At 36.4% G+C, this 14,268-nt stretch overlaps 1 protein-coding gene across 5 annotated transcripts in view; it reads right to left on the bottom strand.

Annotated features, from left to right (window-relative positions):
• The window catches only part of NCAM1 (neural cell adhesion molecule 1), a 513,914-nt gene that overhangs the window by 86,558 nt on the left and 413,088 nt on the right, over nt 1-14,268 (bottom strand). For 2 of the 5 annotated variants that reach the window (XM_074216690.1, XM_074216692.1), the window contains exons 14-15: nt 10,628-10,752; nt 6,766-6,946 (exon numbers count right to left, since the gene is read on the bottom strand). In XM_074216690.1, the coding sequence (XP_074072791.1) occupies nt 6,766-6,946; nt 10,628-10,752 (306 nt within the window). Of the gene's footprint in view, nt 1-2,970; nt 3,880-6,765; nt 6,947-10,627; nt 10,753-14,268 lie in introns of those variants that run through there. The other 3 variants (XM_074216691.1, XM_074216693.1, XM_074216694.1) reach the window with 2 other exon arrangements.

The raw sequence follows: 14,268 nt of genomic DNA, 5'->3' as shown, positions 1-14,268 counted from the left end.
AATTCTAATAATCCTAATTTATATATTGCCAATGGTCCCAAATAGCTCTTGAGGAGAAAGTGAGGCAACTTTTAGTTGAGGCTGGTAACTTTTGCACATCCCTCCTTCACTTGATTCCAATTCACTTACAAGTGATGGCATCACCTTCCTGATATCATAGTCCTCATCAAGAATGAAGGACAAACAATAATACTTTTTTCACCAGAAGAAATCAAAATTCCCTAATTTAGTAGTTATTATTTTTTAATTTATTTAAGGAAAAGCAGTTAAGTGACTTGCCCAAGGTCACATAGCTAAGGCAATTATTAAGTGTCTGAATTCAAATTTGAACTCAGGTCCTCCTCATTCCCAGACTGGTGCTTTATCCATTGTACCACCTAGCTGCCCCTAGGAGTTAGTTTTTTGGGGTGTTGTAGTTTGAGGGAAAAAATTATCATATGTTAAACCAGCTTCTACTTATAAGCCCCTTTGCTTTTAGTAAGACTAGTTCTTAGATACAAAGCACACAATCAGTTGTCAGATCTTTACTTGTAGTCATTTAAATTTTACAGATTCTCTAAAGGATCTAGGATAACTTTGATACTCTGATGAGATGTCAGCCTAGGAATTTGCTAAGCAACCTAGTCAAAAAAAGTTTTTACTTATATCTTTGGATTGAATTCTTTTATTTTTATGGTCAAGATAAAATTAATAATACAGAATTAAAGAATTAGCTAATTTACTTCTGGTAGATATTAAGCCAAACCAATGTGACTCACTGTTAATTTGTTCATTTATGGAGGGAATTCAATAGCCTGCTTCAATTAAACAAATATTTATTATGGACCCATTTTGTAAAAGTCACTGATCGTGGAAGATTGAAAGTAAAACTGTTCTTGTCCTCAAGGATCTTATATTCTGTTAAACTATGTAATATATAAATTAATGAAAATAATAGTTTTGAGAAACAATGAGAAAAGAAGTCTGAGGAACTGGGTTAAAATATAATTTTATATATTTACCTTATAATTATATTATATCATGAATTCCTTGAATTGAGGGACAATATTTTTGCCATTTTTTGTAATGAAACACTTAGCATTATTATGCCATATATTTTGTCATATATAGTAAATACTTGTTGACTGAATGACTTCTTACATTACATGACTGGACAAGTCTCTTAACCTCAAGAGAATTCAGATTCCTCCCCTATTGAATGAGAGGATTAAATAACATAGTCTTAGAAGATTCTTTCATGCCTATTATTAACTCTATGACCCATCAAATAAAGTGGAAACTAGAATAGTACCAGATGAAGCTAATTTAAGAAGGCTATGATTACTAAAATTTAAGATAATCAGAAAAGCCTTTGTATAAAAAGTTAAGATGGGAAGAAGGAAGAGAATAATCACATACATAATGCCCACTACATGATTTTTTTTACAAATATTATCAAAGCAACCCTGAAAAGAAGATATTATTATTATTCCCATTTTGCAGTTGAGGACATTGTACAAAATTAGGATTGTGTCTTTCCTAAGAAGATAAAGTTATTAGGAGTGGAACCAAGATGGTGCAGTAAAGGCATGAAATCCCATAAAATCTCCCTGGACCACTCCAAATAGCTTAAAATGTATGACTCTAACAAAATTCTAGAATGGTAGAAATCACAGAAAGACTGAGTAAAACAATTTTCTGGCCCAAGACAACTTGAAAGATCTGCTGAAAGGGTCTGTTCAACTGGGGTTGGAAAGGGTCATAGTACAGCCTGGGCCTTGCCATCTCCTAGAGCAAACTGGCCCAGCCATCTGGGATGGCTAGTGGGGTGTCTGGGGCCCTAGGGGTGTCTGGGTCTGTGCAGTGGAGGTGGTTTACAGACCTCTCACTCCAGGAATTGCTAAGGACAGCTTGGAAGGTGAATGGAAAACTCTCTGAGCACAGAACCCAGGTCAGCATAGGCCTTAGCACAGCCCAGGTCCGGGAACATATAGAGCCATGTAGCAGCTGTTTCCAGAGTACTCAGCCCATGGACTGTAAGGAATTCGGGGGAGACTGCAGAGATCTCTCTGTTATCCCTGGGACAGACTCTGATGCTTTGCCCTAATCAGATTCAAATAGTAGTCTGGGACTCCATACTATCATAGCAGAGCAGGGACCTTCCTCACAGGGACCTTCCGGGGTAGAGAGGAGTGTATGGTCATCCACAAACCAGAGCATAGGTCAGAAGAGTCGTCAGAGCCTCTCATAAGACCTTGAAGGAACCATGGTTCCTGGTTAGGGTTGAGTACTAAAACCTCTCATAAGCTTGGAAACATGTGTCTTCCACCCTGGAAGACTTAACAAAGAGTTAAAATCGAGTCATAGAATGGAGAAATAAACAAACAAGAGAAAAAAAAATCTGTCCATAGACAATTTGACCCCATAGTGGATCAAAATGCACACTCAGGAGATGATTAAAATCAAAACTTTGCTATCCAAACCATGCAAGAACATTAAGAATTTTTCTCAGACTAAGGAAGAGCTCAAAACAGATTATGAATATCAGGTAAGTGAGGAAGGGGAAAAACATGGAAGAGGAATGAGAATGATGTGGAAAAATCATGAAAATCAAGTCAGCAGCTTAGTGAAGGAGATATAAAAATACTGAAGAAAATAACAGGATAAATAACAGTTCTTAAATTCAATGATGAAAAGAATACCTTAAAAAACTGAATTTGTAGATTAAGAAAAGTTCTTGAAGAAAATCATTTCTTCCAGAATGTAAGAAACCAAGAAACAGTAAAACAAAACTAAAAAAATTAAAAACTAGAAGAAAATGTGCAATATCTTGTTGGAAAAACAACTGACCTGGACAACATATCCAGAAGAGATAATTTAAAAATTAAAGGACTATCTGAAGGTCATAACCAGGAAAAGAGCCTAGACTTAATTTTTCAAGAAATAATCTAGCAAAATTGCCCTGATATCCTAGAAGCAGAGGGTAAATACTGTTGCTTTCTGTTAATCCGTGATGCATGGGGGAGGAGAGTCACCCAGAACATTAGACAAACACTTTACAAAACTTCTTTGAGAATATCACTATTGGGGCCCTGTCTGTTCTAGTTCTAGTTTTAGACTCCAGGCCTGGGGAACTGCTTAAAATGTTTTTTAGAGCATCTCCTCTGTTCTTTTTCACGTCTGTCTAATTCGATCCACTCTTTGCTACACAGACAGACAGATAATTTAATTTAGCTCATCAAGTTGGCAGGATGTTCAGGTGACCCCCACCCCAACAAAAAGGCCTGTTTTCTAATAACTGGCACTTAAAGAAAAACAAGTCAACTACTTTTTGTGGAAAGGGGGCTAAGGGATCACATGGAAAACAAAAGGGAAACTAAGGTTGGTTACAAAAAAAATCTGTTGCAAGTGTCAGGAAGACCTTAGAAAACTCTCTTTGCAACATTATTTATGTGTTTGAGAAAAATATGGAATCAGTAACAAGCATGGAAAAATTTATATAGACCTGCACAAAATATTGTACTTTCATGTGATTTCTTTTTAAAAGGGCCAATGATGAATTTTTTTTACCTATATAAGAAGGGGCAGATTCATTATAAGCAACACAAAATAATCTATTAATGAATGGTAAAATTCGTGGATATAAATCTTTTTCCTCATTGCAAAAACCTTCATCTTCCAAAAGAATGCTTGTTTGTGTTTGTCATGGGTGCTGTATTGACCTGGTCTTCCAAAGAGGATATTATCCATTTTCATGCCTTGGTAGGGATTGAGCTTTTAAGCAAATTTGATTTCCCACCTGCCCCCCCTCCCCAAGTTTCTAACAGAGCAAAAGAACAGTCACTGCAGAGAGAAGCAATGAGACAAAGGTGTACGAGGCTGAGGAGCCGCCCAAGGTTGCTGCAGGTGTCAAACAATGATTCCCCAGGGGGATGTGGTTGTTTTAAAACAAATGTTGGTGCATGTGGCAGTGGGGATGTCCAGTGACGTCCGGGGTGACATGTATGACGATAGACACAGGAAGAGAAGAGGGAAGGAGGAGGAGAGAGAAGGCAGAGACAGAAAGAGAAAAAATAGATAAAAAAGAAAAAAAATTAGGTCAAATATAGAAAACATAAGAATTAAAGGTTAATTTAACTTAGTAAATTAAAATGACAAAGGTTAGAAAAGAGTTCAGTGCAGTAACCACAACAAAAGGCCAGTTCAGAAGCTCAGCAATGCCTGAAGCAGCACAGCGGGGTTAATTTGAGGGATTAGGAGTTAGCTAGCAAATGAAATTAAAATGATGAAACAGAAGGCTCCAAATGTAAAATGTAAGACCGTGATCAGCTGGTACTTTCAAGGACAATGTTATGTTTTATGAAGTTAAAGGCCTTTAGAAACAGACAGTGCAACTACCAAGAGGCTTATAGTCATAGCCTGTACTTAATACTTTCCATCTCTACATGGCAAATTCAGGTAGAGATGCATTTAGAGTTTTGCATTGCATGTCATAATGAAATGCAGGTACAGGTAAAGTGCTGTTTTACCTGGAAATCAACTCTTTCTACTGCAACCAACAAATACTCTGGTAGACTCTAGAACTGAACCTCATCCGAGACTATTGAATTTGTTCCAGATGAAACTTAAATGTTTCAGTGATTATTCCAGGGTTATATTCTCATAACCCAAGGCAATAGAGCAGCCAGAAAGCTCAAATCTAAGAGCTAAGTTTCATTAAGGGTCCTCCTAACACTCAGAAGATTGACAGAAGATGTCATAGTTGAGATATGGAACCTCATGACATTATTCACAGCCTTAGAGGGTTGACCTCAGCATAGTAAAAACTTGTGATCTTTAGAATCCATCTCAACAGGAAGGAAAACCCTTACATATTGAAGAAAGCTACTGACTTTGTCTTACGACCTCACTATGGAATCTTTTCATTTTCCTGGATATCCTGGTTTTAATAGAACCCCAAACTCCTCTATGTCTCCAGAGCTGACACTGGGCAACAAAAAACAGGTGTCCAATCAAAATTTTACTAGTGACAGAAGATTCTACCCCCTGGCAATGTCTCTTACACAGAAATATGCCTTTCTGTTATCAGTTTTCGCCTTTGATGCCTCCACATTGCTTCACAGTTCTGACTACCCAAATGCCTAGGCAAGATTCATCCAGAATATAGCTTCAGCATCAGCATGGTTGAAACCTCTAGGCACTCATCCCAGGCTACTGATTTCAAGGAAAGATCAACAAAGGAACTAGAGAGAAGGGACTAAAGGAAAGGCTGGATCTGAATCTACTCAATGTTCTGTATAATGTTTTTTTTTAAAAACTTTAAAAAGCAGGCAATAAGGAAGCCATGACAAATTTCTCAGAGTTTTGATGTCTTAGCACAGTCTACAGAATTGTTACCACTCTACATGAGTCCTCTTGACTGGGTAGAGGTGGAGGCAGATGAATGTTTCCATACCATGGAGGTCCACACACATTCTCCTGACACACGCATTCATGCCACAAGTCATCTGTAGAAAACACTTGCCCAGCTGTTGAATCTGCCTGACAGAGCTCCATTTACCCAGGTGGAGCCTCTTACCTCAGGTTGCCCCATTTCAACTAGTCCTCCTCTCTCCAAGAGGGGGAGACGAGCCAAACAGGCCAACTACCTCAGTAAGCATCATGGACAGGGCAAGGAAGACAGAAGCATCAGATTTCTACAAAGAGAAAGATCCATTTGCTCTTGCATAAGGGAAACAAGGCAGAAGCCTTGTCTTGTCTTTGCCTTGTCTTGTCTCCTTCTCATCTATCTTCCTTGTGTATTTACATGATCAATAAATATCTATAAGTGATTTCTGAAATAGCCTTTCTGCTCTGTGAGTGTTTGGTCAAGGGGAGAGAATTTAAAAAAAAGGTACCTGGGCCATAGATCATAACTACTCTACTTCTCTGTTTAGGCTTGTTTCTGGCTTCCTGGAGATAGGTCTATCAACTCTACAAGGCCAATTAAGTTCTCCTGGGAGAAGTGCTTCCACCCTGATATATCAGACCTGATTTAATTTCTTCGAATTGACAGTGTTTTGGGTTGCAAATGTCTTACTCTTTGCTCTGTTTCCAATTGTTTAATTTTATCTTTTTCCCCCTACATAAACAACTATAGCAGAGGGAACTTAACTTATGTAAGCTGTCTCTTTTTTTCCCTTCATGCCATCAAAATAAGTATTATTTTGATCAAAATTGTACAGAAAATGGAAGTATCAAACAATTCATGAAAACAGTCATGTTATCTTGGGACAGAATGTCAGATAAGACATGACTCTAGTAGTTCTGACTTGGCTTCTGTAAATGATTTTTGCCAAAGTCACCTTTAGTGACTTTCAAGCCTACTGTGAAGCTATGGTTTTTTCCTTACTTGAAAACGTCTCCTGGATTATTTCATTAGAAACTCCTTGGATGAAAAGACTTTGTATCATTTAAAGTTTTTATCCATAGTGCTTAACAGAGTAGGTATTTAATGAATAATTTTTGATTGACTTTACATCAGATTGAGCAGTAAGACGAAAGTCAATCCTTACACTCAGAATGGAATTATTTTCCCCAGGATGCCTGGACAAGCTTATCTGGAGGACACTCAATGTACTATTACATAGCTATGTACAAGGCAAAACTAAGCTTTGCATGGGCAACCGATTATGAGAATGGCTTTAAGCAAGCAAGTTGTCAGGGTTGTTCAGGCACATTAGGGGTTGCAGCATTTTTGCATTAATTCAAAGCAGGTCAAGAAGAAAAGCAGTGGTTGTATTATACCTGGGATAGCTGTGGGCTGTGCAGACGTCCTAAATACAAAATGAGCTGCCTTGGATTTCCCCTGCTGGTTCTCAGCCACCACGAAGACCTCATACTCTGCATTCCACTCCAGGGCTTTGAGCATGACATGGTCACTACCTGAGGGGAGTCTGATCTCAGGTTTCCACTCTGAAGACAACTTCTGGGCCAAAGGAACAAAAAAAAGATACAAGGCAATAGATAGCTTTAGTCCTGGAAAGACAAATGGACAAGTGTCTTTGAAGTGAAAGGTATCCATTGGAACAAAAGAGTTAAAAAGGAGTGTGGTCTTTACTCTTTAAATTTTAAATGTTGTTTGCAAATAAAATGAGCACCATATGGCCAGCATCTGTGTTTTGACACTACCCCACCCTTTCCATTCCTGCCACACACATTCATACTGAGTTGCACTCTGGAATGCTGAGTGGGCACTTGGTATGAGCCATGAGGGGAATGGAACAAATACCTTATCTCTCACTGAGTTTCTTTAGGCCTATCCCTAGTCCTTGTCCAGGCTCCCTATGATTTTTGAATCACTTCATATCCTTGACACATAAAAGTGTCTAGATTTTAAATATTTGAGATGTAGAAACGAAACAGTAACTCTACATTTATCCCAAGAGGGAAATGGAATGGAAATGTTCCAATCTCTAGTAGGAAAATGGGGCAGAGAAGGCCTGCTCTGGATAAATTCATTTTGTTGCTGATTCTAGGACAGATTTGCTCATTATCTTCCTGGAAAGGCTGGCCACAGCTCAACAGAAATCAGGGAAGTCATTTCAATTTACTAAATAGGAGGTGATGACAGGTAGTTATGTTCCCTTTATCTTGTGGGATATTCTCCCTAGTCTTAGCCTAGGGAACCACCAGTAGTTTCTGGAACCATCCATGGGTTCTGTGCCTGGACAGGAGACTATGTGATCAGAATCGAGTAAATAAATTCCTCACACTTCATCACTGTTGGAATAAGGTTTAAAGGCAATAGACACTTTACTCAAATGTATCACCTACCTCCTCAGGATTTTTGATTTTTTAATAATGCATATTTCTCAGAAGGTATTATAGCTTTATTTGATCCACAGTACCTAGTACAAAATTAGGTACAAACTAAATATGTGATGAATACGCGAGGAGTAGAAAAAGTTGAAAGCTGAAATTCAGACTGATTGTCCTTTTTCCTATAGCTCAGAGGAGTCAAACATAGGGTGGCTGACAAACCCTCATTCTGTGCAAGATATGGGGTCATTTAACCAGTCTTGGTGAGGAGGTAATGAGGAACTACCAGCTTACTATACTGTACCTCTTTTCAATGCTTATCAGCATGGATTGCTAAGGAGGTCAGGTTTCCTAGTTAAGTTTTAGATTGTTTAGAAGTTTATATCTGATAATTCATAATGTAGAAAACTGAAGGGATAGTTCCCTTCCATATGCACTCCTATAAGCTGTGAAGTTCAAATGAAGAGTTCCTTATCATTCTCTCTTCTCTTACTAAACTTTTGGGTTTCCTCAGTGATATCCCTAAAGAAATCAGAAAAGGAAATTTTACATAAAAATACACTCTTGTTACTGTAAAATCAATCAGTTAATCAAAAGGCATTTATTAAATGCCTACTACTCTGGGATGGGGATACAAAGGCAAGATAAAAATGTTATTGGGAAATATTTTACAAAATAAATAAAAATACATAACATTATGTTTTTAAAACCAAATCAATATGTAGCCCACAGAGATCTAGTTGAATGAATGAATGAATGAATGGCTTCATTTTTCTTTCGGTTTGCTACCAGTACTGAAGCTGTTAAGTAGGAAAGGATGTCATCTTACCATGAAATCATCTTCCTGTGAAACAATTTTCCATATGAATTGTCAAGATATCTTTGGAAATTCAGTGGCAGACATTTCATGCCTTTTGTTGTAGGAGATGACATGAGGAGAATGCTAATTTTATTGGGGCTAATGAGGAAGAGCTTCAGCTAATTCTTTTTGTCAGCCAGACTTGGAATATATCATCACACATTACATTGTCCAGTTTTAATAGGGAATAAAACAGATTCATATAAATGTTTATATATATAAACATTTATAGGAATCTGTTATATATATGTATATATATATACACATATATGTATGTGTGTGATAGACATGTGTATACAGGCATATTTTTTCTCTAGTAAACATCATTAATGTACTGCCATGCCAAGACATGAAGTATGGTAACAAATGCAAATATGTGAGGGGGAGGAGGAGCTGGATTTCATTAAAGATAGGATGTATAACAGAAATGTCTGAACGTTCCTGGCTTTTATGCATGGCTATTATGGGATGCCTTAAATAAATAGACATAATCTTGAAAGAAATCTGAAAAATCATCTAGTCTAAATCTCATTTTAAAAATGAGGAAATTGATGCCCAAAGTTGTCAAATGATTTAGGAACTGGAAGAGACCTTAAGAGGTTGTTATTGTGTCCAAACATCTCATTTTACATGTGAGGAAGCTGAGGTGATTTCTCTGACAGTCTGTGGCCAAGCTAAGTTTGAAACTAGGTCTTCCAATTTCAAATCTACTCTTATCTATCAACACAATACTTTTGTTTAATACCACATGGATAGTAATTAGAAGAGCTATGATCCAAACCCAGGTTCTCTAACTCCAAACCCAATGTTTTCCCAACTGCATCAAGATGTTTTCTGATTAATCAATGGCTAAACCATCCTCATTCTGTGCAAGATAAGGTGTTACTTAACCAGGCTTGGTGAGGTGGCAATGAGGAACTACCAGCTTACTGTCCTGTACTTCTCAATGCTTATCACCATGGATTGCTGAGGGGAGATTTCCTAGTTAAACTTTTCATTGTTTAGAAGCTCACATCTGACAATTAGTAACTTAGAAAACTGGAGGGACAGTCCATGAGTACTCCTGTGAGCTAAGAAGTTTAAATGAAGAGTTCTCTCTTCTCTTACTAAACTTTTGGGTTTCCTCAGTGATATTCCTAAAGGCAAAGAAATCAGAAAATGAAATTTTACATAAAATGCACTCCTGTTACTGTAAAATCAATCAGTTAATCAAAAGGCATTTATTATGTACCTACTACTCTGGGCTGGGGATACAAAGTCAAAAATGAAAAATTCCTGTTTTCAAGGAGCTTACATTTTCTATTGACATTCTATCAACACTGACTCTAGTCTAGTTCTTTACTCCTCATTATACAAAGAAACCAAAGGAAGGTTCATTTACTTCTCAAGTCTGGCAGGCACCTAAGATTCAACTAAAGTTCAGGGTTAGGGAAAGCCAGTACTACTATGCTGAAACCAGTAGGAGGGTGCATGAGGGTAAACTAGTGGGGGAAGGTGAAACTTGTGGCTATGGTCTATGGCCAAAGGGAAACCAATGATGAATATCCTAAATTGTAGACTTCAGGTTACTTATATTATCTTAATAAATAGGCTAAATGTTTTGCATAAAAAGAAAATAAAAATTTTGCTGAATATTTTAGAAGATGGTTTGAGAATTAAGATAACACTTTTGTAAAACAATACACAGTTTTCTTGTTATTGAAAGTTCAAATTATGTAATCAACCTAACAATCAATTTATCAAACAGTTACTATATTCTAGGCACTATACAAAACACTGTGGGTATGAAGAAAAAAAATAATCCCTATTTTTCAAAAAGTTTGAGTTCTAATCAAAAGATTTTAAATGCATTAGTAATCCAAACCCATTCTGTGTTTTTCCCTTCCCCTGCATCTTCATCAAGTTCTTCTAAAAAAGATCCTTGTTTGATCTGAGAGAATAAGTTACTGATAAGAAGTCAAGAAAAGATGAAGGGGGAAGTATACTCACCGCTCTGTACTTGACCAGATAGTGTCTGATGGGGGATCCTCCATCATCCTGTTTGATCAAGTTCACTTTAATAGAGTTTCCATCTTCTCCCATCTGCCCTTCCAGTTTGGGTGCACTGGGTTCTCCTGTATTAACCATTCAAATCATATATAATTTGCAAACACGTAAGGGATTCATATCCAGGCAAAGTGCATTGTAGCAACAGAGATGTTTCTGAGATTGGGTTGATTCCCCTCCCTACCATCGTTTCTCAGAAATGCAAAAGGTTATAAAACAATAACCACAAAATCAAATGTTATTTACAAATGTCACAGATGCAACCCAAAGAGAAGGTGAATTTTGGAAATGTTAGAGGGGTGGAGTGGGTTCATGTTTTCTACTCAAATGATATTTGACCCTCTCATTGTTTCTATTTGCTTGTGGTTACTCTGCTGATTAAACTTCTACATATTTACATAGTTTCAGAATCTAATTGTCCAAACAAATTACTAAATTTCCAAATTTAATATCCAAATACACTCAGATTGCTCCTAGAAGATACTGCTCCCCACGGGGGTCACTGGTTTGGTGCATCAAAGGGAAAGTCCAGTTCTTAGCAGGTAATGAAGATTCAAATATATACAGCCTTGTTTCAACTCTTCTTGGCAAATGAAGCTGCATTCAGGTAATTACGTTTTCACTAAATGAATTTATGTTTTTAATTAATTTTACTAAAACTCAAATTCCAAACTGGAAAAAACAAGCTTATTTTGTCCTTCCTTGGTCCAGTCAAAAGAGTGATAATTCATGTTGTCTCATTTTTAAGTGCTTATAATTAATGTCATTTGCTTTGTAAGATTGAGGAGAAAATACATTTGTCTTCTGCCCTTCTCAACGGAAAAATCAATGTGAGTCTTTATTTGTAGTTAAAAGATCTGCCTATAGCCCTGTGAATCCAAGGTCCAGAAGAAATATAAGTTTGTATGTAATAAATAAGAGGCTAAGGTATTGCTTCAGTGAATTTTTTTTTTTTTTGGTTAAGATGTTAGTTGAGTTGAATAGAAACTGATTAGTGAATACTGAAAGAAGAGAGGCAGGATAACATCTGATGAAAGGTATTAAAATCAAGATATGAAGCACCCATGAGCTTTTTTTGTCTTCTCAAGGAAAGTTATTATCTTCTCCTTTATTACCTTTCATTAATAGCACTGAAAGACTCTGCACTAAGAAGTGTTCTCCATATAGGGACAGAACTATAAAAACTGAAGAGACGTGCAAAAGACTGGACATCAATGATAATTACGTCTTCCTAAAATATATTTTCTGCTCCCTATGCATGAAGTGATCTTGGGCAGAGATATCATAAAAATGATTCAACCAGTTTCAGCATCTCTAAAGGGTGTTTTTGGTTTTTGTTACTCCAGTTTCTCTTTGTAGTTCACTCTATTCTCCCCTTAGGTGGATGGAAAGGAAATGAAAGAGAAGAATACATCAGAGAAGAAAAATAAAAGAACAGAGAAAAAGAACTTGAAGCATGAGATACTTTGGAAAAGGCAATACTTATCGCTTTAAATTTCCTTAATGGAAGCAGAAATTAAGAACTAAATGAAAAGCATAATGGATCTTAGATAAAAGGAGGAAATAACTATGCTGGAAAACAGCCACAACTTTCTGGGGAAAATATTTGAAAATTTTGCTTGGACAATTTCTAATTGTGCTTGCTTATTTGAGGTCCATTCAGGAAGATTGTTGGGTTCAATGACACACTTCAGTTATATCTACACTGTTTTTTTTTAACATTTGCATTATGTGCAAACAAAATATAACAGGAGGGCAGTGTAGACATATAAATTTTGCATATACTAGAAGTGCAGAGAGAACAAAATTGAGATTTGAAAATCCTTTCATTTTCTTATGGAATGGAAATTATTCCTTCATTCATCCACCCTCCTACACTTAAAATCTCAACATTGACCACAATGAACAGCTTCTTTGTTCTAGGGGAATGATATTTTTATCAGATGACTTCTACGTTCACTCATAATACACATCAAGTAAGCCAACACAAGAATTTATTCAATTCTACAATGATAAGTGAATAGATAGCAATCCATAGAGGTCAATCTTGCTATTCTTTACTCATTATTTTCAATACTGACATTAACAGTGCAGGGAAGCCAAGGTTGCTAAATCAATAAATGTCAAGAAATCTTTCTCTGTGTTCAATCCTTTCAGGTGGGAACATGGCATGTCTACTTGAAAAAGATCTTTCTTGCAGAATTTTCTGTAGATGTTTCTGCCTTTGCCTCCTGGGGTTGGTAGTTTACATAAACAGACCATTTATGGTCCTTTACCTTCATTAATTTACACTTGCAATGTGCTGCCAATTACATCCAAATCACTACACAACTTACTGGGAAAAGCAGTGCAAAAATATTAAATCACTTAATTTTGGTGCAGTGTATACTAACTATACTAACTTCCAACCTTGCACAAAGACCAACATTTTGAGCTTTAATCCTGCACTTTGCACAGGGAAATTGACAATGATTAGAAATAAGCAAATACCTCTGAATTGATTCCTTAAACAGTTTTGAAGTGAGCCTACCCCTGCCCCCCAAATTTCAACAAAGATGCCTGTGAAAACCTTTCTCCAAAGTCCTTAAGCTTCACTTCTTGCAACAAATAAAACTTTTCCACAGTACAATGATTTCACATCATATTCAAATAATTTTATGTAACTGATTATTGTATTACTGTTTAAATAGTTTAGAAAATTGTGCATACTAAATAAAAATTAGTTTATAATGGATCGGGATTAGGTTTGAATATAAGTGAAATGTAAATTCCTTGAGGGCAGGGGCTATTCTCATTCTTGTCTTTTCTGTATCTATGGTACATTTTAATTGATTCTGCTGTCACTTCCATAGAAAGCTGAGCATACATAGTTTAGGAGCACAACACTCTATTATGATAATTTTTCAATGGGGTAATCAGATTATTCATATTTTAATTGCATCTTTTCTTGATATTTAGAAGTGTTTTTTAAAAGCAGAATCTTCACATATTAAGTTTTGGGGAACAAAAGGAAGCAAATTTTGAGTTAGGTTTGCCCATCTCCAAATGTTTATTTTGAATTTTTTCCTCATATGATCATAATTTAAAGTACCTCTAGACCCTTCCTTTGCATGATGGACTAAATTCTGCTCTAATCTCTGGGAACCAGGAAAGAGCTCACATCTGAGGGCACAAAGCTAAGGTAAAATTTAGCACTTAGTATTCAGGAGGCAACTTACTGCTTTATTGTACACATTAGGAGAAGAAATTATTTAAAGGGTCCTGGGCTTGCCATTCTCAGTCAACTGCTCTGATTGAATTCATTATGGGTAATTTCAGCAAAACCAATATTATAATTATTTGTAAATGGTGGTTTGTGATTCAGCTGCAGCAATAGGAAGGTTGCTCCAAGAAAACCCCTGGGGTTAATTATACCCTCTGATTTAGCTTTAGCCATGAGTCATAATTTTTCCCCAAAATATTGTATGTAAAGTGTTGTACCTTAAAAAATAAATGTTTTCACCAACAATTATATAGGTACCAGGCAATCCTAGTGCATTTTAACTTAATGTAAATCATGTCCTAAAGCCAAAAAATATCAACCA

This window comes from Macrotis lagotis, chromosome 1 (assembly GCF_037893015.1).
Source record: "Macrotis lagotis isolate mMagLag1 chromosome 1, bilby.v1.9.chrom.fasta, whole genome shotgun sequence".
In the NCBI taxonomy this organism is placed as follows: domain Eukaryota; kingdom Metazoa; phylum Chordata; class Mammalia; order Peramelemorphia; family Peramelidae; genus Macrotis; species Macrotis lagotis.
This window is presented reverse-complemented; position numbering and strand designations above follow the sequence as displayed.